Below are 27,800 nucleotides of genomic sequence, written 5' to 3' on the forward strand. Positions count from 1 at the left end.
TTGTACCTATCCAAAATGGCGTCGTTTTCAGAAAGTGACGCGAAAACCGAAAGACTAATCGCCGGTTCAAGTGTAAGGAATACTTCATAGATTTCTGCATTAGTACAGCTGCAATTGTAACGTTCATTGCTATCAATGCTATTGTATGTTTTATATTCCTCCGTGCAATTCGATGCAATATTTGTCTGAAATGAAGGCCCTTTGTTCATTTATTGTCTAGCCTTGGTCTCAGTAGCTCAGTGTGTATGTTTACATCCAACTGAGGGTTTGCATTAACACAACCCGCACCTGTTTGATTGACTGAAATAACACTGATATAATCACAGGGTAATCACATTCCTTTTCTAGAAAGATTTCCTTTCGCCCCCCCTCCCCAACTTCTCTTATTTAGTGCTAGAAATTTTTTTTTGTATGAAAAGGGGCGCTTATTTATGACCCTAGCCCAATTCCTAGCCTTAACCCTTCAATTTCACTACAACACCAATTTACATTTTGACATTTCAAGCTGGGGCTACAGGCGGAACTCTTATGGAAACCCTTGTATCCATTCTCAGTTATAGGATACACTATTTTGCATCCAATGAAATGTGCCAGGTAGTGCAATTATTATATTTTTCTATCATGTCTATATAGGTCTATGTAGTTTAACTTAAGCACATTGTAAATATAACAGTAATTTCATTGGCTTACAAGTCATTTTACACCACAGCATCATTAGTTAGGAATTATCACGATTACCAATGTATCATTCAATGTTCAAAGGAGGGAGAAACAGCACTTGCAGCAGCACAGGATTATCAGTCTGTGGATGTTCCAATTCCACAAACAGAACAGTCCAAGGATGACAATACGACCCAGAAGCAATCCACATCAAAAGAATCTGAAATTGAATCTGCAGCTGAAAAAAAATCTGTGACTGATTCAAGTGAAACAAAAGGAAGTACCCCTGTAGGAATTCTTGGCAACATTGTGGACTACCCGATCACTCCTGAAAGCTCAGAAGATGAACAAATGGAGATAGGTTCGGTTGGTCTGGTAAACAAGGAGAAAGAAGCAGAACCACAGGCACAAAATGAAGCAGATGTAAGTGTAGACACTAAACCTGACAATGTCGAAGGACAAGAACCTGTAGAGGAGTCCATAGAACATAGTACTGAACCAGTCCAACAGACGGCTGTTGATGATAAAATGCCTGAGTGTATAGAAACAACAGAGACTAGTGAAAAGGTTCAAGCAGGAGACAGTGTGACTGAAGGTGGTAATTCTGATAGTGACTGTCAAGAGGCAGAGCTTGCTACAGATGATCAAACAGGCTGTAGAGGTGATTCAGAAAAGATATCAGAGAGTACAGAACAAACACTAAGTTGTGAACTAGAGAAAGAAAAAGAATCTGAAACTAAATCTTCAAGTGTTCATGGTGAAAATCAAGTCAATGATCATGATGATATTGAAGAAGTTTTACCAGTTGAAGAGCCAACAGAAGGACGGCAGACTGAACCAGAACTGGAAACCGAAACAGCAGTAGACGAGGCAGAAACTGCTTCTCAAGGTAGTGCTGAGTTTCAGCCCCAAATAGATGAGAAAACTGAATCAGATAGAATGGATAACACCAAGGTTGAGGTGTCTTTAGTTCCAGAAAGTGAAGGTAAATCTGATACTGACAAGGAAACTATTCTTGACTCTAAGCCTGAGGCTATGGATGTGGATGGTGAAGAATCCAACCAGGGTGTAACCATGGAAACAGAACCTGTGGCAGCTCCAGCAGCAGGAACAGATGCAGAAGATGGAGACTCTTTATTACCTGATACAGATGTAGAGGTAAAGAGGACAGTGTCAAAGCCAAGCAGCTTTCCTATTACTGAAGCGTTCCTGGATGAGAATAGTCTGAGCCTTGACTGTGTGTTGGCCCTCAGTAGCACTGTGCCTGAAGGTGAGACTTCTGTGGACATTTCACTTGGGGGCAGCATCAATGCATGCAGTAAGGATAGTAAGGACTGTCCGCCCCCTGCAAAGAGATCACGCCCAGGCAGTGTGATGAGTGGAGTGGAGCCAGATCCAGACTTGGATGATGATGGGTAAGTTTATCATTAGCATTATATATACATGATCTATGGTTAACATGGTGAATATAGGATGTCAAAAGTAACAGAATTTAGTCTCCCATTCCAAGAATGCCAGGACCCATCGGTCGTAGGTTAAGAGATCACAGATTAATATATTTGTTAAATCAGCACTAAGGTGCTCAAGTCAAATTAGCATAAGTCTTTCTTCCCATATTAAATTACTGGAGAACTGACAGATTAAGTCACATGTTTCTTGTGTGACTGGCCAGTTTGTTTGCATGCATAATAATATGTACTATGTCATAATCATGTTCTCCTCAGAAAGCACTATATCAATGAAGAGAGTTGAATCTGTTTTTCAAGATGTCCAGCACAGCAGCCATATTGGAAAACTTATTTATTGCCATTACTCAGACATCTTTGTTCTAAATGCAATGACATTCTATGCATCAGTCCATAGTGGATGCACATTTCATCTTCATGTTAAGCCTTGCATCAATTTTGGTTTAAATATGATGAGTTTTTACCATGTTAATTGTTTCGATAAGTGTGTGATGAATATGTTGTCATGATAGAAACTTCCCAGCTGAGAACTTGTTCGAGTACCAATGGCCGCTGGATGGAGGAGAGTGGTACATGCTTCAGGAACAGATCAGTGAATACCTACAGATCAAGTCCTTCAAGAGGAAATATCCAGGTGGGCTGTTGTGCTGCCAAATTCTGTCATCATTTAAAAAATGTATTGGGTTTTTTTCCAAGTAAACAATGAATATATACATTACAACTGTTACTGTTGGTTTTTCAGATTTGTACCGCCGAACTTGTGACAAGAATGAGAAAGACTTTCTACGAGAGAGAGGTGTAGTGAGTGAAACCCAGTCTGACTTGGGTGAGTTAACACACCACACTAAGCATGCCAGGTCCCCTATAAAGCCAACCCAGCCTAATTTAAGCCACTACTGAGTCAAGTATACTTCCTTTACTATAGTAACATCAGCTTTGTCCACATATCATTGTGTATACTAAGAATAAACTCTACTGAAAATAATGCCAAGATTAGGGCTGGGACGATTCACCGATGCACAGATACATCACGATACATTTAAGTTTGATACAGCTATCATATCGTCGACTGGTGTATCGATACAAAACGATACACAACTTTTTCAAAACAGTATTATCTTAAACATGTTAAAGTACTTATTTAGAGAAAAATATGCAAGTATAATAGAGTTACTTGTTGTTTATTACAATAGTGTTATTGTTATACACAAATACCTTGAAATAAATCATTTTAAATCTTAATACTGTGTCATTCTTTCAAGGTGTATATATCGTGATACGTATCATATCGCAGGTAAAATATCACGATACGTATCATATCGCAGGTAAAATATTGTGATACGTATCGTATCGTGACATAGTGTATCATCCCAGCCCTAGCCAAGATGCAAATTTGGGCTGACTAACTGATACCGTTTGGGCACAAACTGCATACAATGATTAAACTTTGAAATCTGTGGTAATATTATGTAAATATGATGAGAAATGCTCATTGGTTTCAGTACTTTCAAATGTTAACATAATATTAACAAACTGAAAAAGAAAGTTTAAAGTCAAGTAGATACTCCTAGTATTAAGATGGTTACTACATGTTAAGGTGTGGTAGAAGTGATACTAATATTGGATAGAAATATGCACCAGCCTGCTAACCTTACCTAAATTTTGTGATGTTAACTTGTTTAAGGGAAAAGGTGAGCAATGCATGGGTGTAGTAATGTTATTTCACGTTCTAGGTGTTTGGTCGTAATGAGCTTTAACATTGCAAGACTGTATGACTTTTCACTCAGAATTTGATGCTTAAAATCTCATCTGGAGAGTTGTCCCTGAGCACATGTATACTGATGCATGTGGAAGGAATTCCATCTTTTGCAGTGAGCATTACCAGTGCAAGGTTCACATGACCAGGTCCTCAGGGTAGTCATTATGTAAACATTACATCAATAAATCCATTTGTATTGTATTCAGTGTGCAATATGAATATATAAGATAAAGATATGGTGAGATCAACCCTGTTTGGTGTGTACTAAGTATTTCTAGAGTTTAGTTTGTATATGTATCTTGAACTACAATAATCAATGCACACAGCAGAATATGAGATGTAAGCATGTCATATCTAAGACATCTAAGAACTGATATGTCTAGAACTGGAAATTGGTAATCCTATCTATTGGCATCAATAAGACTGCAGCATGTCAGAAGAATAAAGGTTTTATTTACAGTGTTTACATGTGCAGCATTTTCACTGAAACCTGATTACAACACATACCTTTCAGATATTGCATTAATCAGTGAAATTGATCAACATGATCATGTGACTAGCATGACTATGCATGACCATAATCTTGTGTTCAGGTATAAAGATTTGGGCATATTGATGAATGGTTCTTTCCATTACCATCATTAACAGAGGTACAGATACAGGGGTGGAAATAACTTTAAAATTGCTAGTGTACTCCGGTACAGTGGCACATGTAAAATCACTTGACCTGATAATTTTCCCACTATACTGGCCGTTTTCCTGTTGATTTTTTAAATAAACAACATAATTAACATTGGAAAATCAACTGGACACCGGTACAGTGTGATATACAAATTAGCTTGCCAGACAGAAAAAAACACTGGACTCGGACGTCGGGCAATGGGTTATTTCCACCCCTGAGATAAGCTGCGTATCTGCGTAAATTACGCAAATGTTTATATGAAAACTCAATTCCTATTAGGTCTATTGCGTACAAGTACGCTTGAAGTTTTGCAAATACTTAATAATTTTGATCTTACATGCGTACACACAGAAATGTCACTTTTTAGTTTGCGGTGGTTAGGTAAAATAACTGAGGTATATTGAGATGTTTTGGAGCACCTTTAGAATACAGCACCACAACTTCTCGTGAGGACGATCTCTGCAGTAGGTCACGTGTCATTAAGACAAGCAACCAGTTTGTGAGAACCCGTCGGACGCGAACCCGCGACCTTCGGATTGTTAGCTCGACAGCTAACCGACTGAGCTACGTCCACACTGTTGCACAATGTGCAAATTTATCGAGTCATTCCTGTGGCGTCACGGAAATGAACGGAAAGAGTCGAATATGTCACGGACAATTACGAATGCTACGGGTAGACTTGGTGTCATGTGATTTTATTCTACGGACAATTGCCGAATGGATCCGATGCCATTTGGCACACTCGTCCCATTCCGTAATCTACAAATTGCGTGTGGCGTGGAATGAGCCGATATGCCTCAAACTGAAAAGGGTTGTTGGCGTCAGGCGTCAGGCGTAGATTTCACAGTGTATGCATGAATGGCTTTTATATAAATCGGTGATTTTGTGACAGAAAAGTGATGTAGGGAACACTGTAAGGATAATGTGGATCGCACTAAGGAACGAGGGAGACATGAGCATGTGTAGTGACGGCACGAGGGTGAATCATTACTTTACAAAATTTATGTTGCGTGTGGAAGAGGTTTCAGTGCAAATTCCAGGCCAATTTCCTTTAGCCCAAAATTTCTACATTAACCCATTTCATAATGTACTTTCGACGTTTTTGGTTTCCCGTTTTGGTGTGAAAAAAAAGTATTAAAATGCAAAAAGGAAAAACAACAAATGGTACTCACGTATTACACCGGACATGTACCTACTAACTGGATTAGGTCCCTAACCCTAACCCTAAACCCTAAACCCTAAACCCTCAGACCTAACCCTAACCCCTTGAAATAATCCTAATAAATAGAATGCATTGACCGAACCACCGGACATGTACCTACTATATTGCATTAGGTCCCAAACCCTAAACCCTAAGCCCTAGCCCTAGCCCTAACCCTAACCCTAACCCTAACCCTAATCCCTTGAATTAATCCTAATAAATAGAATGCATTGACAGAACCGGCACAAACACAACTGACGTGTCTAGTGTAATGCATTATTACCGCTTCGAAAAATAAAATACTAATAAAACACTTTTCTATGTAATGGTGCAACTTACTGAATGACAAAAATATATATGTAAATTTAAAAAATTACAAAATACAAAATACACAACACATAACACCTCAGCAGCCCGTAATACAAATAAATATGAGCGTATTAGTGAAAAAAGAAAAATATTTCAAACTGGTGATGCAAAATATTGCGCATCCGCCGGTATACAACTACTGGAAACTTTCAACATCGTTGGGCTTATGCAATGACATAGCTCGTAGAGATTAAACACCAGTTAGCGGAGCTTACACGCACTCGCTGAGCCAGACAACCGTGTTGCCATGCAGGCGTCATAGGGCATTGTTTCGAGATCGTGCTTCGAACAAAATCACATTACATTACGTAAAAGGGTATTATGACGTATTTTTAAAGTTTGTGGTGCTGTATTCTAAAGGTAGAATTTAACACATGAACTTGGCTACTTGTAGACTTTCTCATATTACAGATCAAATATGAATAACAAACACGTAAACCAACATTTAAACTTTATTACTTTTATACAAATTTATGGAAAATGGCAAATCCCCAATTGAGTAGGACTGAGGTGGGTACAATATATTTAGTTACTCAAAGGAAAATTAGGATACCCAATTGAGATGAACACAAGCGAGTTCATAACTCAATGACCCAAAAGGTTATCTGTAGCTCTGATTAAAAAATCTTTTTGGGACCATTTCTGAAAGAATCAATGAGGTTAGACCAGTGCACTGGAGCACCATGTGTTTTCATGCAACGATATGATACAGATAGCGAAATACATATTTTCTGTATCAATACTGGACAGTGCACATGCAAAAACACCAACTACTCATTCAATGACACTCCCCATCCCATATTTTGTCAGCCAAATTTCATGTATGGCATTGTGACCTAAAACAGATGCTGGCACACCAAAAAGTGAGTGAGTTGGGTTTTACGCCACTTTTAGCAATATTCCAGCAATATCACGACGGGGACACCAGAAATGGGCTTCACACATCGAAAAAAGACAAAGTGAAATGATGAAGGTTCATATGATACCTTCAAAATCATTTAAAATGATAGGTTTCACAAGGCCATGTTGCATTAGATAAATTTGGGATTTTTAGCCATGTTAAATAATTTTCCAATCTATCATGACAGTTGATTGTTGACATTATGATTTATAAAGGTCAAGTTTTCAAAGTGTCACTATTCTTATTACTTGTCATGATTTTTGTGTGGAAAAGAAATATGAATGAAAAGTGACAGTTGGGATGATTGTCAACCTACTATGGTGTCTTTGTAAAATCTTTTGCAATTTTACTTCAATAAACATTACAGCAGTTGCATTTGTTATAGAATTTCCTCTTTCTATTCAAACAGATTGTTTGGGGGGGGGGTATAAAATCATTATTATGAATGAAGGCAGATGTACAGTCCGTTTGGGATCAAATGAGAACACTGAATGATTATATAACTTGAAATAGGGGTAAGTGCACAAAACATATATAAGACACATAGACCTGAAACCTCTGTACCCAACAGGATCTGAAATCTGATGGTTTATATGCGATCACGGAAAAAGTTGTTTTAAGAAACCATCATGTAATATTGTTCTATTTTCACACTTCACTCCAAGGGGTGACAAACAGCTGGTGGAACAATGCCACCCTGCACTTCAGGTGCAACCCTGCACAGCCAGGTGAGATGACCACTACTAGTCAGGAAACAGTTGGTGCTGTTCCACCTGCTGTTTGTCACCCCACTCAGTTTCAGGACCATGTGTCTTATCTGTAAAGATATCAGATAATTTGTTTAATTTGGGAATTGCATAAACAATAAACCAGTGGTACTCTACATAAGGTTTTGTATTTTATTTATGAAAACCCAAAGTTCAGCCTTTGTATTTTTCCCTTCTCTCAGAGCTGGGGACAACAATTAGTATAAAAACTAGATTGTAACACTAACAGTGTATTGTAGATAACTCAACTTCTAATAGTCAGTTGAAATAATCTTAATTTCATTATAAACTGGACTCTGTCTCTTCATATGAAGCTAAACTCATTTGTTTTTATTATGGTATTACCCTGATTATTTAGTGGGTTATCATAGTTATTTAACTTATTACATGATGAGATCTGGCCCCGAATTCTCAAAACAAACTTAAGTTTTAATCAAAGTTCAAAATGAGTTTGACAATTTTAAACAGCTGAAATTTTAACTCAACTGCATTTTTAAAATAAAAATGCCCAAACAACTTAAGTAATCTGTCCACCAAACTCAAATTGTCTACTATGTGTGAGTTTAATATCAATTTCAGTTCATTCTGGGAAATGCATTTTCTCAAATTTTAGTAAAAACTCTAACTTAAGTCAAAACTCAGACTTAAGTTTGTTTCAAGAAATCAGGGTCTGATATTATAATGATCAGTAATAACATGGTTAATGCTTGATGAATAATAATGGACTAACTGATAAATACACTTACCTACAGAGGGTGACCAGTAGCTGTCATCCGAGGTAGAGAAATGTTTGATCTAAAGTACAATTGAGTGAGGTATTTGTAGTCCTATGATGATCACATTGTGTGTAATTAGCATGTAAATGGACTGAAGTGATGTACCCTTAAAATCGAGTCAAATTTCAGCCTGTAAATTAACTTGTTTTAATCAACACATTTGGCGTCATAGGAAACCACAGGTTGTTGGTAATGTAATTAACTTAACCTTTGAGCATCAGCCATTGATGCCTTCAAGCACTGTAGGATGTATCTGTCGTGTCAGTCTGGCTGTTTTAACCCCTTGAAATGTGGCCTTTGTGTTTGTTTGTTTTAATCACAATGTGTATAATGATATTGGGGTTAAACCAAAGGTTTTGTCGAGAGGTTTGTTTCACTGTCTCCTTCCACTGTGTGTGTGATGCTAATCAACATCTTGCTATGAGCAAGCTGTGACTGATGAGGCAGTGTGCCTGAGGGCATCCTGGCCATGCTGCGACAGATAGGGGTAGGGGTAGGTTTGGAGACTAGAGTTACCTCCCCTGCTGGACAAAGAGGATTTCAGTGGACTAAGGTGGACCTCTCACTGTGCTGATTAGAGGTTAGAGTGGAGTGGGGGAACTGTAACAGTGCTTCTGTCTTGGCTTGTCATCATCTAGTGGTGGATAGGGGTTGGAGTGATTGACAACAAACATTGTTGCTCACTCTCACCTTGCCAGTCAAACTGTATCCCTGATGTCGAATTGATTGGTTCTAGAAATTTCTGGCCATTGGTGCACAATACCATAGTCATAGTAAAATTGACTCTACTATGTTTCTTTGTAGTAAGTAGGGCATCACTCTATTTCTTATTGCTATCATGAAACAGTCCAAAAGTGACATCCACAGTGTAATTATTGTATTTATGAAATGTGTTTAGAAACATAGAACTATGATTTTAATCTTTACAGGTTTGACAGCCTTGAGGAGCGAGGAAGTGTATGACTTAATGCACAAAGATTATGCTGAGAAGTACAGAGTAAGTAACTGCCAGCTCCTTCATTCCAACCTTCAGAACATACTAGAAATATCATTATCAGTCTGTGTTCAGAGAATGATCTACTGACAGTGGTGTTCAGACTTGAAGACTGCTGTATCTAAGTCAGATTTAGTGCTGTATATGAGATAATTTGATCTTGTGTATATACATCAAGACAAATATTTTTAAATTAACTTATAAGCAACACATTTGTAAAATATCAAATTATTGCCAGTAATACTGTATGGATTATTTTTTGTTTTAACAGTTAAAGCATAATGTATGTTTAGGATATTTAAGATTAGAATCGTGTAATGGGCTGGGATCGGACTGAGGCTTTTAAAACTCTGGGAATTAATGTTATTCTAGAAACTAACTTCCTGTATATTTTTCAGGAGTATGCCCATGTTCTGCATGAGAAGGAGAGACAGACTATCAACAACAAGCACAAGGAGTATGGAGTGGTATGTGTCAAAAGTCTCTATGTGCTTTACAGAGTTACAAAATGTTGGATATTTAGTCATCCCATAGTCATGTCACCATTCCACCTGCAGGACCATGAGGACCAGCTGTATAGGTTTTTTCAAGGCAGAGTTGGCCTCTATCAATTCTGTGATAGCAATGGCTGACTTGGTCGATATAGGAATGATATCGTATGGTCAGTGTGTAAGGACACTCACTGAATAAAAATGTCACCAATTTGTGTGTTTTCAACTAGTTATTTTTGTTTTCCTCTGTGATCAGCCCAAACTGGACAAGGGCAAGATGGGAGCGTACATCAAGAAGGCAGTGAAGGCCGCAGCTGACTTTAATGCTCAGTTCCAGAGAGAGAGGAGGGAGGAAAGGAGAGCATATTTCGATCTGCAGACTTTTGTAAGTTGAAAAATTGGTGTTGTCACTTTGAAATAATTATGTAGTAACTCAAGCATCAAATTTAATTTTAACTTTACCTTAAGAAGTTTGATTGGTAATGTCCCACAAATTGTTTTGTAGATGGGAATATTCTTTGTGGTAGTTACTTCCTTCTCCAGCAAAATTCTTTCCTATCCTTTGCTGTCATTCCTGATGAAAATGATCAGTCTTGTAAGTGGAAATTCTGTCTCATTAAAATGAGTCCTTGCTAGCAAAGACTCATTCTCTTCCCACAGAGGTTACTTGTCATATGTTCCTACGAACCTCTGTTCTAATACTGCCCTTTCATGGTGCGATTCAGGATCGTGATTGGTTGCATTCAGATTTAGTTGTGCAATCAGCGATGTTGTTTCAAAAGTGATCATTCGCAAGGCCTCGGTAATTTCCGTATGCTTCAGGAAAACTAAAACCTCTTCCCCTGCGCAAACATTTCTTCTGGACAGAACTCAGTCATGTAATGTGGATCAATGGCATCTCCATCGCCTCTCGTTGACAACAGACAAGCTAGCCATTAAATGTATTGTGTGTGTCACATCAACACAAATCCCCAGCAGAGGAGGGATATTTGTGGCCCCATATTTGCATGCATTAGTCAAGTTGGATCTAAGTTGATGTAAAACATGTTCTATTTTTCCTTATCCTGACTCATGCTCTTTTTGCTTGTCTTCTTCTTCTTGCGAACATAGTGGAACACTTGTATCTCCCTAATTGAAGCTCCCTTCAATTTAAAATCACTAATTAGTATTCACCACAAGTTACCTCCTTTCCACAAGCGTGGGAACGAGGGCGCCACCTCTACCCATGTGCCGCACTCTCTCCTTCTTCGCCCAGTGAGCTGGACGTGAGAGCGCCTGTGTCTCCCGACACACTATATCCTTTGAATTATATTTAGTTAGTTACCTCATTATAGACATCTATAGAGGTTTAGCTAGTATCCTTCAGCGATTATATATTGATATTTAGTCGTTTTCTACAGTTTAGTCCGCGGACGCCGTGTTTGTTTCAGTGGATTACGTTGATGAAAATTCTGTACTATTGCAGATTACGTTTTTATGCTGCTGCTGATCCGCCTTTAATATGATGTAATGCGGCCATGTTTATTATATTCACATTGCAGTTGCGGTACTAATTTATCAATTCTACCTTTTTATTAATATTTACTTTGCGTTTGCACGCACAGCAGATAGGTCGCGTATGCAGAGTCTAGTATGACTGATACACGGAACCCCTCGCCAGTCTACTGCTGTTGGCCGACTCCCCTCCGTGTGGTGTTCGCTAGAGTGGTGGAGAGGTGTGGGGCGTAGTCACGCCATCTCCAAGAAGCATCCTGCTTCCCCAGACATCCCATCGTCGCAGCAGAAGACTAGAGGGTTTTCTACTTCATCTCAACAACCGAGACCGTTCCCATCGAAGTTTTGGGCCTGTATGATGATCAGCCGGTCATCATGCGGATGTACATCAAAGATTGACCCGATGTCGGCACAGATCAGCATGCAGCCTGATGTACCAAGCGCAGATATCGCGATGATCGTCCTGAGGGTCCCATCATTACCAACACTCAGCGCCAGGCGTCGCACACCCAGGGCAGCGTCGACCTCTGAGGAAAATCAGCGAAGTCTACTAGGACTTTCTCAGCGAGATTGTTCCAGCCGATGACCTGGACCTCTCACGATGATCAGCTGATCATCATCCCGACGTCACGCCACAAGAAGCGACCGGTGACAGCTACAGCGACATCAGCAGAGATCACCATGCAGCCTGATGCCTCTACACTGATGTCGGACGATTTTCCGGTGGACCCCTCCATTAACACCGCCAGATAAAGCACCCGGCGACCTCGCCGTAGCAGACCATCCCAGAAGACATGATCACGACAAATTATGAACATCATGGAGGACCAATATCTCGCGATAGCAGGGTCCGAAAGCTTAGCGAAGAGCTCCAACGTAGACAGCACCCCAGAGGCACCCCCGTCAACGTAGCAGCCAGGACGATGTCACCTTCGCGAAGGAAGTCACGGGCCACCTTGACGCGAAGGACCTAGATGTACAGCCAGCGGGCGAAAGGACCCTAGATGTACAGCCTTCGCCGGCGGAAAGAACCTAGATGTACAGCCTTCCAGCGAAGGACTTCGCGAAGGCAGGATCGATCATCACCTTATGCGGTTTCATCCCTAGATGTGGACTCGGACCATCAGACATCACGGAAGCCTTACAGCGAAGGTTATATCGTCGTTCCCCGGACCGGACGCAGAGGAAGCTTCAGCGAAGGCATGCATGTGAAGGACACCTGAATCAGATCATCATCATCTAGAAGGACATCGAGGGACTATACAAGAGCTCAGCGAAACTATCAGCGTTCCCCTCACAAGTCTCGAGAAGATCAACCCATAGACAAGTTGATCATCGATATCAAGTATAAGAACTACAATCGTATATTGGTTCTGTTGAATCCATGGCGAGGCGTGATGTTAGCTGGCCTAAATAGATCTAGAGCGATCAATTAGACACTTATCACCAGACTTCGTAACCACGACTGAATATGATAAGATGATCCATGCGGCCCTACTTAGGCAGCTTTGCCGATCCACATCCTGTTAAACACAGAGGCTGTTCACGAAGCAAAGCTCATATATATATTTATATATATATATATATACTGTCGGGCTTTGACTCGACACCTTCAGCGATGGTCGCGAAGGCTAAAGTAACTCCAAGTCTACTTCACCCAGAAGATCTAGAAGGGATACCGAGAACTTAGCGAAAGTCTCGGCGTTCACCGAGGAAGTCTCCTCCAAGGTTTCCATATACTAGCCACTTTCGTCATATATAGCTACTCATCAGTCCGTTCAAGGCGTCGCATAAGTTGATTATCAACTGTATGCCAGATGCCGTCTATAAGCCTCTGCAGCGAAGATAATTGCTCAGGCTATTTACAACACAGAACGTCGCTGTATTATTAGTCAGCGACATTTCATAGATCTTCACAGAAATCAACTATTCATTATAAATTGCTAATATACAATCCCGGACGACGATACGATTATCTACATGCGTGACCATTACGCATATCTGCAGACAATTCAATATCGAAATTGAACAGCAGCCTTGTTACAGCGAGTATAACTCTTAATCGTCAAAGTTTCTGAGAAGAAATATGTACAACAAGTTCAGCGTTAATTCTACAATTATGGCCGATACATTCATGTATACAGTCTACAAGCTCACAACTTGCAAGTTGTTTATACCCTTATATATAAGGAAGTCGGAATTATATTCAAAACTGAAATTACTTTCCACGACAACCAGGAAAATAACCTACCCAGCATAAAATTACAGAAGGCTGATATTTTTCATACCGGAGGTTTCGTAGCGGTTACCATTAACCCTCGAAACCGTGGTCACTTTCGGATAACCGAGGGGAAGTTACGGTGAAGACCGGCGTTTATGCTAATATCAACGGCGACAAGAATTTATTCAAGGTGGGTTTTTCCGCTACACCGTGACATCACAGCTTGGGTATTATACAGAATCAAAATGCCTTGTTCTGATTGGATCGCTGAGGGACAACGACCACGCAGAGGTCGATCTCAATTCACAGTTCTAGACTTACGTCACAAGTGACAACTATATATCAGTGAGCGAAAGCAAGCCTCATTACAGTCCAGTTAACCTGAACATTCATGATTAGACTGCCTTTCTTCAAGTTAGAGACCTCCCCTGTCAAGTTAAGGCGAGGGATGCGGCAGTCAAGCGATTTTACATAAAGTTCAACGAGGACAGACACACCTGGTTGTGCACCTACATGCGTCAAAAGGACTTACGCAGCGAATTACCTAGGCGAAAGATACAAGTGGATCTAAATCCACAGCGTTTCCAGACTACAGCTGAATTTCATCAAGCGACTAACACAACTAGATGGTTAGTAAACCTACTAAACTTCTGTTTGGAGAATAAACGGAAATTTCCGCCCAACCTGGGGATATGAATATAGTGCTCCAACACCTCACAAGTGAGGTTTATGAACACGCCTGGATGACATACTTGGACCCCATGATCACGATGATTCTATCAAGATGGCCAGCAAGAGCACTGTAAATTTATCTCCACCAAACCAAACAGGAGGAAAAAATGCAACAGATTACTTCCTCTTTCATCAACTTACGCAGAGTGAAGTCTCATGTACTATATCTCCATTTGGATCAGAACTGTCATACTACGTGCATATCTTGGATGGACCTATTCCGACCCTCCATGAGCTTAATACTCATGATATTATAGCTTAACTTCTACAATTGTTCTACACAAATGTGATTGAAATAATGGAGGGTTTATTTCTGGAAACCGATATGGTGGTTGCAAACCATTATCTGAGAGATATCACCACCGAGGGCGTCTCAGGTATACACCAATTCGATCCCATGGTCCTCGCACAACAGCTGACAGTTCCTCGGAGAAGATAAGTCAATCTAACAGATTTTTAATTATCTTATAACAATACTAAATAGCTTCATGCTATATATAATTTACTTAAGTTCCTTTTATCATCACAGTACTATGATTTTTACATCATACAATATATAAAGTTAACAACTCTACAGAGTTTGTTATTATATATATTTACCTTAAGTTATTCATATCTTAAGAGTAATACTATGGTTACATGATAAATGCATTAGCTAACAAACTCTACAGAGTTTTGGCTATTTTATACATAGCTTAAGTTAATTAAGCTAACAAACTCTACTGAGTTTTACTATTATATAGGTAACTTAAGCTAATTATACCTTAAGCATAGTACTATACTCATATTATTAAAATATATTGGCTAACAAACTCTAAGGAGTTTTGCTATTATATAGGTAGCTTAAGCTTATTCATATCTTAAGCTTAGTACTATGTTTTATATCATATAAGTAGATTAGCTAACAAACTCTAAAGAGTTTTTGCTATTTGGCTTAAGTATCATCATATTTCTAAGCAATATGGTTATATTATAACATGTATTAGCTAACAAACTCTACAGAGTTTTAGCTATTATATATGTAACTTAAGCTTATTCATATCTTAAGCATAGTACTATGTTTATATCATATAGGTATATTAGCTATCAAAACTCTAAAGAGGGTTTTGCTATTATATATTTAAAGCTAAGTTTCATCATATTTTTAAGCTTTATGGTTACATTATAACATGTATTAGCTAACAAACTCTACGGAGTTCTTGCTATTATATATGTAGCTTAAGTTTTCCTTCATAAGCTCAATACTAGGTTTATATCATAGCTAACAAACTCTAAAGGGTTGTTTTTAGCTATTATACAATTAGCTTAAGTTTTCATCATATCTTAAGCAGTATGTTTACATTATAAAGGTATTAGCTAACAAAACCGGAGTTTTGTTATTATACATATATAGCTTAAGTTTCATCATAACTTAAGCTCAGTACTATGTTTTTAACATAAAAGTATATTAGTTAATAAACTCTAAGGAGTTTATTTTGCTATATACATTTAGCTTAAGTCTAATCTTATCTTAAGCTTAGTACTATGGTTACATCTATAAACATATTAGCTAATAAACTCTACAGAGTTTTGGCTATTATATATGTAGCTTAAGTTAATAATATCTTAAGCACAATACTATACTCATATTGTAAAATATATTAGCTAACAAACTCTCACTGGGTTTTGCTATTATATATATGTAGCTTAAGTTCATTATATCTTAAGCACACTACTATACTCATATTGTAAAATATATTAGCTAACAAACTCTACGGAGTTTTGCTATTATGTATATGTAGCTTAAGTTAATTATATCTTAAGCACACTACTATACTCATATTGTAAAAATATATTAGCTAACAAAACCTACAGAGTTTTGCTATATATATGTAGCTTAAGTTAATTATATCTTAAGCTCAGTACTATACTAATATAAAAATATATATTAGCTAACAAACTCTACAGAGTTTGGCTATTATATATGTAGCTTAAGTTAATTATGGCTTAAGCACAGTACTATACTCATATTATAAAAATATATTAGCTAACAAACTCTACAGAGTTTGGCTATTATATATGTAGCTTAAGTTAATTATAGCTTAAGCACAGTACTATACTCATATTATAAAAATATATTAGCTAACAAACTCTACAGAGTTTTGCTGTATATATATGTAGCTAAAGCTTATTCATATCTTAAGCTCAGCATTATATCTATATCATATAAGTATATTAACTAACAAACTCTAAAGAGTTTGCTATTATATAATTAGCTTAAGTTTAATCATATCTTAAGCTTAGTACTATGTTATATCTTAAAGTATTTTAGCTAACAAACTCTAAGGAGTTTATACTAGCATATTAACAAGCTTAAGTCTATTAGTCTTAAGCATTGTATTAATGTTATATACTTTACTTTATCATAATAAGTACATGGTAATAACCTTTATATGGCAGCTGATAAGTTAGCAGCAGGAATTCATCAGTTCAGTGCCTTTATGAAGTTCCATAGGGTTATTACAATCATCACAGTTCAAATCACTAATTATTAAAAATCCAAAGTATTAGATATTCCCACCTCCGTTCTGTTAGGATGCTACAAACAAAAGAGCATGAGTCAGGATAAGGAAAAATATGTAATTTTTGGAGTAAAATTGATATTTTATACTTATCCTGACTCATGAGGTCAGCCCTCCCATCCTCCCCCAAATAACACTTTGGATTTCCCCTGTAAATTTAAATGTTGGGCTCAGTATATGAGGAGAGAGTGAGGCACATGGGTAGAGGTGGCGCCCTCGTTCCTGCGCTTGTGGAAAGGAGGTAACTCGAGGTGAATACTAATTAGTGATTTTAAATTGAAGGGAGCTTCAATTAGGGAGATACAAGTGTTCCACTATGTTCGCAAGAAGAAGAAGACAAGCAAAAAGAGCATGAGTCAGGATAAGTATAAAATATCAATTTTACTCCAAAAATTACATGATTGAATAGCAAGAAGGGAGATAATTCGTGTTGCGATTTTTCGCCGCTAGGGGATTTTACGAGTACCGGGAAATATGGCCGTATTAGAACAGAGGTTCGTAGGAAGATGTGACAAGTAACCTCTGTGGGAAGAGAATGGCAAAGACTTAAAATTCGATTGTAATGAGATTTGTGGAAATCCAGTGTAGTTGTTGCAATTTAATTGCCCTGTGTGGTTGTGTGTAGATGATGCACTACCCTGCAGGCAGATACAAGAAGCTTCCTCCAGAAGCCACCAAGCCTGAAGCCTACCCCCGTGTCTCTCATCCCTGGACAGTTCCAGGACTACTACTGCAAGTGAGGATAGCTCAGATGACATACAGGCTTGCTTCATCTCAACTGTTTTGTGGGCTGAACAAATACAATTAACTAAGTCTCAGTTGACAGTTGAAGTTCTATAATGCTTATGAATATGAAACCTCTATTTCATCATTGCTAGAAATGTCATCACACTTACCAAGAATTTCAATTGTGATTCCCAAATTACCAATGTGTGATGCCCATATTTGATGTCGCCTGCTGCCATAATGCTGGAATGTTGAAAAAATCAGCACAAAACCATATAACAGTATAACACATATGTTGACTGTGGTGTTATGTCAACAATCATGTATGGCCCATATCAATTATATTCCTGTTTTTTTCAGAAACATAGTATGGAAAATGTAAATGTCTTTTTTTCAGATACACTGCAGATGAGCTCCGCTACTTACCAGTAAATACAGCTAAGTTTGACCCTCCCAAGAAAGTGACCAATACCCTGGTGAAGCCGACAAGTGACCAGGACTCGTCTGAGGTGGAGGACAGTACTGAGGTAATACACTGAGGTCAGCAGACATTTCTGGGTTTGTCATCTCACCTCCTGCTGTGTGAGTGTGTGTGGAGTCCTCAGTGCACATGTCCTGCTTCCCAGTGGTCGCCTCATCACATGATTGTCATCTTTACACATGCCTGCCTCATCTATGCCTTATCTACCCGATAGGTCCAGTATCAGGGTGAACACATTTTGTCTTATTTCTGCCATAGGTCCCTAGGTCATCTTTTCTTATGTCTGCCATGAGTTCCAAGGTCCAGTAGCACCAGACAAGCGTGGTCTATGGACAGGAGACCATATTGTGTGGCTTCTGTATTTACAAGTAAGGTATGCCACAGTATATTACTGAAAAAAGCAAGATCTTTCTTTCGAAGAAAAATCATTAATTGTTTGACTAGTAACCTGAAAATCAAGGACACTTTCCCTTGATCGAAGACCTTGACCTTTCTCTGTTAGACAACATTTCTAACAGTTGGGTCAGGGTAAGCCCTGTCATCTAAGGTGCAGTACTTTGTGCAGAGTTGCATCCTTTGGATGCACCAGAATCCTATGAGCTTGAATCCTTGTTTACCTTGATTATGTTTCTTGGTTTAACCATACTAATGCTTGTGAGTTTCACCAAAGTGATAAACATCACTTCAGCCTCTCTCATACATTTACTGTATACTGTTGATAGTGATGAATACAACTCACTCACTCTGTACTAACAATACATATTACATCCCCACCATTATTGAGGACATGGTTATCAGAAACCTCCTGCTTCAGCAAATTTGTACATGATTCTTGAAAGAGTTTTACTGTTTAACAAGACACTCAGTAATGTTTTCATTTTCCATTATATTAACTTTCTGCATATGAAGACCCTGATGTCAGTATGGAATTAAGTCTGATATCTATTTCAATGGTATTTTAAATTTCTTACTATTTATGCTTTGAAATGAATAATTGCTTTTGAAATTTTCTTGAAATAGATCCTCTCTCATTACATCCTTGCTCCATTGTAGGACAAAGTAGGGTCGGCCTCGGAAGCGGACAGTGACGGCGATGCCAGCAGCGACTCAGATGGGAGTGAGTCAGAAGCCGAGGAGACCAAAGAGGAACCCCTGGTATGTACAGACTTCAGTTGAATATTAATGCTTACAGCAATACTTTAAGTGTCTGTCTTTACAGACACATTAACCTTGACTACATATCCAGGTGAGCTACAGTGCTATTTCTAGGGATAAGCTGAACTGTCCTCAGTTAGCTGTCAAAATGACTGATGTGTCATAAAGCAATATTTCATTCATCTCTTCTGAACTGTTACCATGATGATGGGGCGGTGGGGTAGCCTAGTGGTTAAAGCGTTGGCTCGTCACGCCGAAGACCCGGGTTCGAATCCCCACATGGGTACAATGTGTGAAGCCCATTTCTGGTGGCCCCTGCCGTGATCTTGCTGGAATATTGCTAAAAGCGGCGTAAAACCAAACTCAGTCAGTCAGTGTTACCATGATGAGTTCAGTTGGTAATATCAACACTTCCACACCTCTACCATCTGTAGTACGTATGTTGGGTGGCCATATTGAATATTTGCTCCTTGACGCTCTTGCTCACTGTGACCATCTTCACCTAGGCTGAGCCGCTGCCTGAGGAGAAGTGTCGTATCTGCAACAGCACTGATCCCCCGCCACCCGAGAAGAAGGTCCCTAGGAGGAAGAAGGTGAAACAGGAGAAGTTGGCAGCTGACGACCAAGAGATGATCAAGTGTTCTGAATGTGGAACTGTTGGTGAGTGGCAGTTCAACTGTTTTGGCCTTTGACTCCATGCAGGGATCTCACCATTTTGAAAGAAATTCATGTGGTGATATGTTATGATATTTATGTGCATGTACCCTATACTTGTCACAAGAGACGATTTGTAGGGATCCGGTGATAACAATGGGTGACCTGTCTGTGCATCATCAAACCATAATGGGGAATCATACACATATTGTCAAGCACCTGTTTGCTGGCTTTTGCTCATTTATGGATATATAGGCTGTTTTGACATAGGTGACTAGAGCTTCTTGCAACAAAATTAACTCTCACTTTCTCACTTTAAATGTCGATGCCCCTGTGTTATTTCACATTTTAGGCGACATTTTTGGATACACAGCTATACTAAAATAGCCTCTATTGTACTTCCTTGTGTTTATGTCATGGTCACCCAAGCTCTATCGTATCACCATGTCTTTATGCAGATCATGATCTGCTCTGCCAATGTACTTCCTTTGTGTTTATGTCATGGTCACCCATGCTCTTTTGCAGATCATAACATCCCCATGTCAAGCTCTATCTATCACCACTTATGCAGATCATGATCTGCTCTGCCCTTGTACTTCCTTGTGTTTATGTCATGGTCACCCAAGCTCTATCGTATCACCATGTCTTTATGCAGATCATAATCTGCTCTGCCCTTGTACTTCCTTGTGTTTATGTCATGGTCACCCAAGCTCTATCATATCACCATGTCTTTATGCAGATCATGATCTGCTCTGCCTTTATACTTGCTTGTGTTTATGTCATGGTCACCCAAGCTCTATCATATCACCATGTCTTTATGCAGATCATGATCTGCTCTGCCCTTATACTTCCTTGTGTTTATGTCATGGTCACCCAAGCTCTATCATATATCACCATGTCTATATGCAGATCATAATCTGCTCTGCCTTTATACTTGCTTGTGTTTATGTCATGGTCACCAAAGCTCTGTTGTATCACCATGTCTTTATGCAGATCATGATCTGCTCTGCCCTTGTACTTCCTTGTGTTTATGTCATGGTCACCCAAGCTCTATCGTATCACCATGTCTTTATGCAGATCATGATCTGCTCTGCCCTTGTACTTCCTTGTGTTTATGTCATGGTCACCCAAGCTCTATTGTATCACCATGTCTTTATGCAGATCATGATCTGCTCTACTTCCCCTTGGTCACCCATGCCTGTTGTATCACCCTTGTGTTAATATGTGCCCATCCTGGTGTCACCCATTGCTCTGTTGTATCACCATGTCTTTATGCAGGTCATAATCTGCTCTGCCCTTGTACTTCCTTGTGTTTATGTCATGGTCACCCATGCTCTGTTGTATCACCATGTCTTTATGCAGACCATGATCTGCTCTGCCCTTGTACTTCCTGGTGTTTATGTCATTGTCACCCATGCTCTGTCGCATCACCATGTGTTTATGCTGACCATGATCTGCTCTGCCCCTATTGTACCTCTTTGTATTTATGTGACAGGTCATCCGAGCTGCCTCGACTTGACCAATGCTATGGTGTCAGTGATCCGAACCTACCCCTGGCAGTGCATGGAGTGTAAGACCTGTGTGGAGTGTATGGACCCCTACGATGAGGTAAGTGCAGCTTTCATTCTTCTGTCATTATACATTTTCAGTATTGTAAATCATTAGGGACCGTTCATAATTTATGGCGTTTTGGGGTTGTTGTTTTTTGTGTGTGTGTGTTTGTTTGATGATGATTTTTAAGTTGGGGTGGGGTGGGGCCACCCATTTTGTTCTAGGGTGGTTGGGGGTCAGCAATTTTGTACATAAAAATATTTAAATATTATGCTTAAAAATATTGGAAGGGGGGGTGGGGTCATTGATTTTATACATGACATGGGGGGCATGATACTTTGTACATAAATTTTAGGGGGGGTCATTCACATTGTACATACTTCTCCATAAAAATCATCATCACCCCCTCTGGCCATAAATTATGAACGGTCCCTTATGTTATTACCATAAACATGTTCAATTGGGAGGAACTGAGTGCTGCTAAAACATGTGAAATATAGTGTTCGTGGAATCAACATTACTGATGCATCATGTTTTAAAACATAAACATTACTCTAAAGCTATAAGTTTACACCAGAACTCTACAACCAATTTTAATCTTTGACTATTACATGCTGTTTGCCAGATGAATATATTCAGTAAAATGTGAAGGTTCTAAGGTATTAATTTGATAAATTTGATTATTTCCTTCGTCTGTTAACCAAACAGAACATACTGTGTGTAAGCATATATCCTGAAGATAATGTGCACATGCTTTACTGTGATTGTTGCAGGATAAGATGATGTTCTGTGACCGATGTGACCGAGGCTACCACACGTTCTGTGTGGGCCTGAGATCTATACCCACTGGCAGATGGGAGTGCCGGAGCTGCAAGGGAACAGAGACACCCAGATCAAGGTATTCAGCCAGGGAGACTACCAGTGTTTAGGGGACTTCCTTGAAAGTGTTACCGCCTCCGTGGTGTAGTGGTTAGAGCGTCCGCCCGGAGAGCGGAAGGTCGCGGGTTCGATCCCCGACCGCGTCATACCAAAAGACGTTAAAATATGGTACTTGTTGGTCCCTGCCTGGCGCTCTGCATTAATGGGTACAACAAGGACTGGTTGGCTCGGAGTCAGTATAATGTGTCTGAGTGGGGTATTCTTGCTTCACTGCGGCATGGTATCTCAGTGGGCTAGCACTATAAAACCAGCTTATGTCTGGGCTAGTACAAGCAGCCGCACATACACATACACACACGTGCACGTCGTCATATGAGCGAAATATTCTCAAGTACGACGTTAAACCCAATTTCACCTCACGTCACCTTGAAAGTGTTACCTTGTCTCTCAACTGTGTGGAGCCCGTGATGGTCCAGGTTAGAATATTGATCTTCAGTAACCCATGCTTGTCGTAAGGGGCGACTAACGGGATCGGGTGGTCAGGCTCGCTGACTTGGTTGACACATGTCATCGGTTCCCAATCCCGCAGATCAATGCTCATGCTGTTGATCACTGGATTGTCTGGTCCAGACTCAAATATTTACAGACCTCCGCCATATAACTGGAATATTGCGGAGTGCAGCGTTAAACTAAAACTCCACTCAACTATGTGGACACTGTTAATCCAATGACCAGCTGTTATTACTGGGAACACTTACATGTGCACAATGTACCATTGATGCACTGTCCTAAAACATGAAGATCTGAATTATTCCCTGGGCAGGCAGCTTTCCAAACTAATGGGGCTTCATTGTACACATCTTGCGGTCGTTGACATGTATTTTCTTTTCATATCCATTAATTAAACAGAACATGAATTTATTAGCTAGAAATATTGTTCCAGAGCCATTTTGCTTAGTCTTATTTGTTTCAGGGGCTCTAAAAATCAATTAGTTTGTGTATAACTATGTTCAGAAGCCTGACTACCTATTTCAATAAGCAGGAGTATAGCTGCATATAAAGAATATAAGGTGTTGCATCTTGTTATACACTTGTGTGAATCCTGGGTACAAATATAGGTCCCAACTTACACTTCATATGAGAGGTGATTGGATGGTCAGGTGAGGTGAGGTGCAATTGGGTTTTACGTCTTGCTTGAGAATATTTCGCTCATATGACGACATGCATGCGTGTGTATGTGTATGTGCGGCTGCTTGTACTAGCCCAGACTTAAGCTGGTTTTATAGTGCTAGCCCACTGAGATACCATGCCGCAGTGAAGCATGAATACCCCACTCAGATTCTGCAATACATTGGGTCATACAGAGTTAGCTCCCTTTGAATTATCTGCCCTTGATTTCCATAGAAAAAATATGTGCTTTAAAAGTGTCAAATATACTTTTATTTCTGTTGATTTCATGTAACATTTTACAAATGGAAGTGTCTTTATAACTGGCTCTAAAAGTGCAAAATATTCTACCAAATGCTTTACGTTTTGTGGGTTTGAACTCAATTTTTTATTTTACCCGCGCTACGAAGTAACGGGGGTATATGCGTTCATTCTGTCCTTCCGTCCCGAAACTTTATCCGTAGCATATCTCTTAAAGTTTACATGCTAGGTTCAGCAAACTTCACACACGTTAATCATTACCCATTGATGTGCCTTTTGCTATTTTAAAGGTTTTTTTCAGAATTTTGTTTTTTTGCTGTTTCCATGGAAACATGACTTAGTGCCAAATGTGTTTGATAGTTTTGTCCGGAGCATATCTCTTAAAGTTTACATGCTAGATTCACCAAACTTCACACACATGTTAATCATTACCCATTGATGTGCCTTTTGCTATTTTAAAGTTTTTTCAGAAGTTTTTTTTTTTTTGCTGTTTCCATGGAAACACGACTTAGTGCCAAATGTGTTTGATGGTTTTGTCTGGAGCATATCTCTTAAAGTTTACGTGCTAGGTTCGCCAAACTTCACACACCTGTTAATCATTACCCATTGATGTGCCTTTTGCTATTTTAAAGATTTTTCAGAATTTGTTTTGTTGTTGTTTCCATGGAAACATGACTTGGTGCAAAATGTGTTTGATGGTTACCTGGCCAAAGCATATCACTGAAATTATACATGCTAGGTTCACCAAACTTAATACACAAGTTAATCATGACCCACAGATATGCCATGTGCTAAAATATAACAACCTTCATCTACGTCCACTTCATTGTGTGCAACATTAGACAGTCAAGTTCAATTGTATGTCAGGTTTCCACGGAAAACACACAAAAATAATGTTTCCATAAATGATTACTGTAATCAGTACATGGCAAAACTATTATCTAACATGTATATAAAGTTTAGGAGAGTCAAGGAGAAAGTCTTGTGAGCTGCTGATCCTTGTCACATTATATATATCAATATCAGTCATTTCCATGTCCCAACGTGGGAAGCAGGGGTATGTGAGCTGTGCTCACTTCTACACTTGTTTGGAGTAGTAGAGCGCTCTGGCTCTGAGTGATTATTTCAAAATTCACAGTATTTTGTTCGTTTGTTTGTTTCATAATGGGACATATGATATCAATTTATCATAAAGGCCCAAGTCTTTTACATTTTGTACGACTGTATAATGACATTCCAGTCAAGAGTCTTAGTTATTGGAAGTCACATGCGATTTTAATCTCAAGTAGTTCATCTAAATCAGGATTTTGTTTCATTTTGCAATAGGCCATGTTAAAACATGTTTATACTGGAGTTGAATCTGAATGAATCACTGACATACAGTAACAATGATGACATACTGCACTGAAGTACATTCTGTTTAAGCAAACAACACTGACCATGAAAGTCATGTTATACTATTACCTTTGTTATTATGTTCGCAAAGAAACTTTGTTGCAATACATCCCGTTAAGCCCTATGTTATTTTATCTATCTGTAAACCACTGGCATACAGCCATACACAAAGGGGATAGGACCATAGCAACTCTTGCCGTATGAGGCGGGCATTGTCCTGTTGGAATGTTAATCCAGGGCCATGGCGTTGCAGAAAAGGAATTGCCACAGTTGAAGAATCTGATCCCTGTAGCCCACACCAGTTAAGTTGCCCTGAATAATCACCAAAGGAGTTCTTTGGCATGCTGTTATTCCACCCCAAATCATCGGAACCACCACCAAAGCGATTCTCTCCAAGACACAGGCCTGTGCATAACGTTCTCCCACGCCGTCTATAGGCGCGTTGGCGTCCATCACTATGGGAAATGTTAAACCTGGACTCATCTGTAAAAACAACATTTCTCCACCAAAACAAGGGTCTGGCGGACATGATTTCGAACCACATTCGGGCGAAGCTTGTCGATGGCGTTGTGTCAGGATAGGGCATTATGGCGGGGCGTCGTGGTCTGATCCCGTGATGACATAAGCGTTGTCGAACTGTGTTGGGGTGGATACGGCGAAGTCCTGGGATGGTTCGGGCAGTTATCACTGCAGTCTGAAACCTGTGGCAAAGATGGGTCACCCTTATCCATCTGTCCTGTCTTGGTGTTGTTACTGCGTGGGCGTCCAGAAGCATTGGGTCGATCGATGGCGTCATTTGTGTTCTGGTAGCGTCTCACCAGTGCAGAAATGGTGTTCCGGTGACAGTGGAAATGTGCAGCCACTTGCCGTTGAGACATTCCCCCACGGACCATCCCAATGGCCTCATGACGTTGTATGCTATGCGTTTCAATAGCCGTTTAAGTTTTTGTACGATCGCAAGGGCAGGGGTTGAGCTTTCTAAAGTGACAGTATTGTGTGGCATTCATTTGCTCTGTTTCTCTTTCCCGGAATGCACGTGCAACAACATATTTCACGTCTCAAGGACGAACCCAATGACGTCACGGAGCGTGGCACGTGCATGCATGTTGGATACATGTCACTAATGTCTGAGTTTAAATCCTTATGTGTCTACACAGGTTTGATAAATTTAGATTTTAAATTTTTGTATGCACAGTTTCTTTATGTGCCTAGTATATATGTCAATATCAGTCATTTCCATGTCCCAACGTGGGAAGCGGTGGTATGTGAGCTGTGCTCACTTCTACACTTGTTTGGAGTAGTAGATCACTCTGGCTCCGAGTGATTATTTCAAAATTCACAGTATTTTGTTTGTTTGTTTGTTTCATAATGGGACATATGATATCAATTTATCACAAAGGCCCGAGTCTTATACATTTTGTACAACTGTATAATGACATTCCAGTCAAGAGTCTTAGTTATTGGAAGTCACATGCGATTTTAATCTCAAGTAGTTCACCTAAATCAGGATTTTGTTTCATTTTGCAATAGGCCATGTTAAAACATGTTTATACTGGAGTTGAATCTGAATGAATCACTGACATACAGTAACAATGATGACATACTGCACTGAAGTACATTTTGTTTAAGCAAACAACACTGACCATGAAAGTCATGTTATACTATTACCTTTGTTATTATGTTCGCAAAACTTTGTTGCAATACATTCCGCGATAACGCCCTATGTTATTTTATCTATCTGTAAACCACTGGCATACAGCCATACACAAAGGAGATAGGGAGACTGGAAGTGTGGCTATTATGAATTTATGATGTACGCACTTGGGCAGAAACCTTCCAGTCAATATATCACAATATGTATTGCAATATCTCTTAAATTATTGCAATATATCGAAATATGAAAATCAGGGCAATATCCAGCCCTAGACATCAATCATGTGATTGTCTGGTCCATACTCTATTACAGTTTGCCCTAGCAGAAATATTGCAGAGTGTGGTGTTTACAAAACGTTTTCTGTCTTTAAAGACAATCTCAGTTATCCAATTCAAATGCAGGATACTGCAGTTTAATATTCCTTTGTTCTTGCTTTCAGAAAGAGGACGACCACTGCGAAATGACCACTTCCGTTGCTCAGCTTTTACTCATCCCAAAACATCAACATAGATATTCTTTTCATCACATTGCTTGGCAGCTACAGTATTTATGAACAATGAAATAAATTCCTTTATTGAACTATAATAACAAAGATGTTTTTATTCATTAAGGAAACAAAGAAGACAATATGTTTCAAACATTTAATAAGACATTATACAATTATAAAATTGCTGAATAATTTGAAATGGTTTGGCGCAGATTCATGAGTTCGAATCCAAGATTAGCCAAAATATATTTCTTGGTTTGTCGGGACCACAGAGAGTTTCACCCAAGTAGTAAACATAGATATTTGAACTTAAGGC

General features: G+C 39.3%; 1 protein-coding gene across 1 annotated transcript; it reads left to right on the plus strand.

Annotated features, from left to right (window-relative positions):
• LOC124255316 (PHD finger protein 10-like) lies at positions 1-27,582 on the plus strand. The gene is given in 15 exon segments (XM_046689202.1): positions 1-72; positions 763-2,075; positions 2,639-2,760; positions 2,869-2,952; positions 9,511-9,578; positions 9,974-10,042; positions 10,323-10,451; positions 17,700-17,765; positions 17,767-17,810; positions 18,198-18,327; positions 19,335-19,436; positions 19,943-20,096; positions 21,586-21,698; positions 22,415-22,539; positions 27,437-27,582. Coding segments are annotated over 15 exon segments (2,601 nt in total). The 5' UTR covers positions 1-15; the 3' UTR covers positions 27,462-27,582.
• The last annotated feature ends 218 nt before the right edge of the window (positions 27,583-27,800 follow it).

This window comes from Haliotis rubra, unplaced genomic scaffold, assembly GCF_003918875.1.
Source record: "Haliotis rubra isolate DU_JTF1 unplaced genomic scaffold, ASM391887v1 Scf6, whole genome shotgun sequence".
NCBI classification, from domain to species: domain Eukaryota; kingdom Metazoa; phylum Mollusca; class Gastropoda; order Lepetellida; family Haliotidae; genus Haliotis; species Haliotis rubra.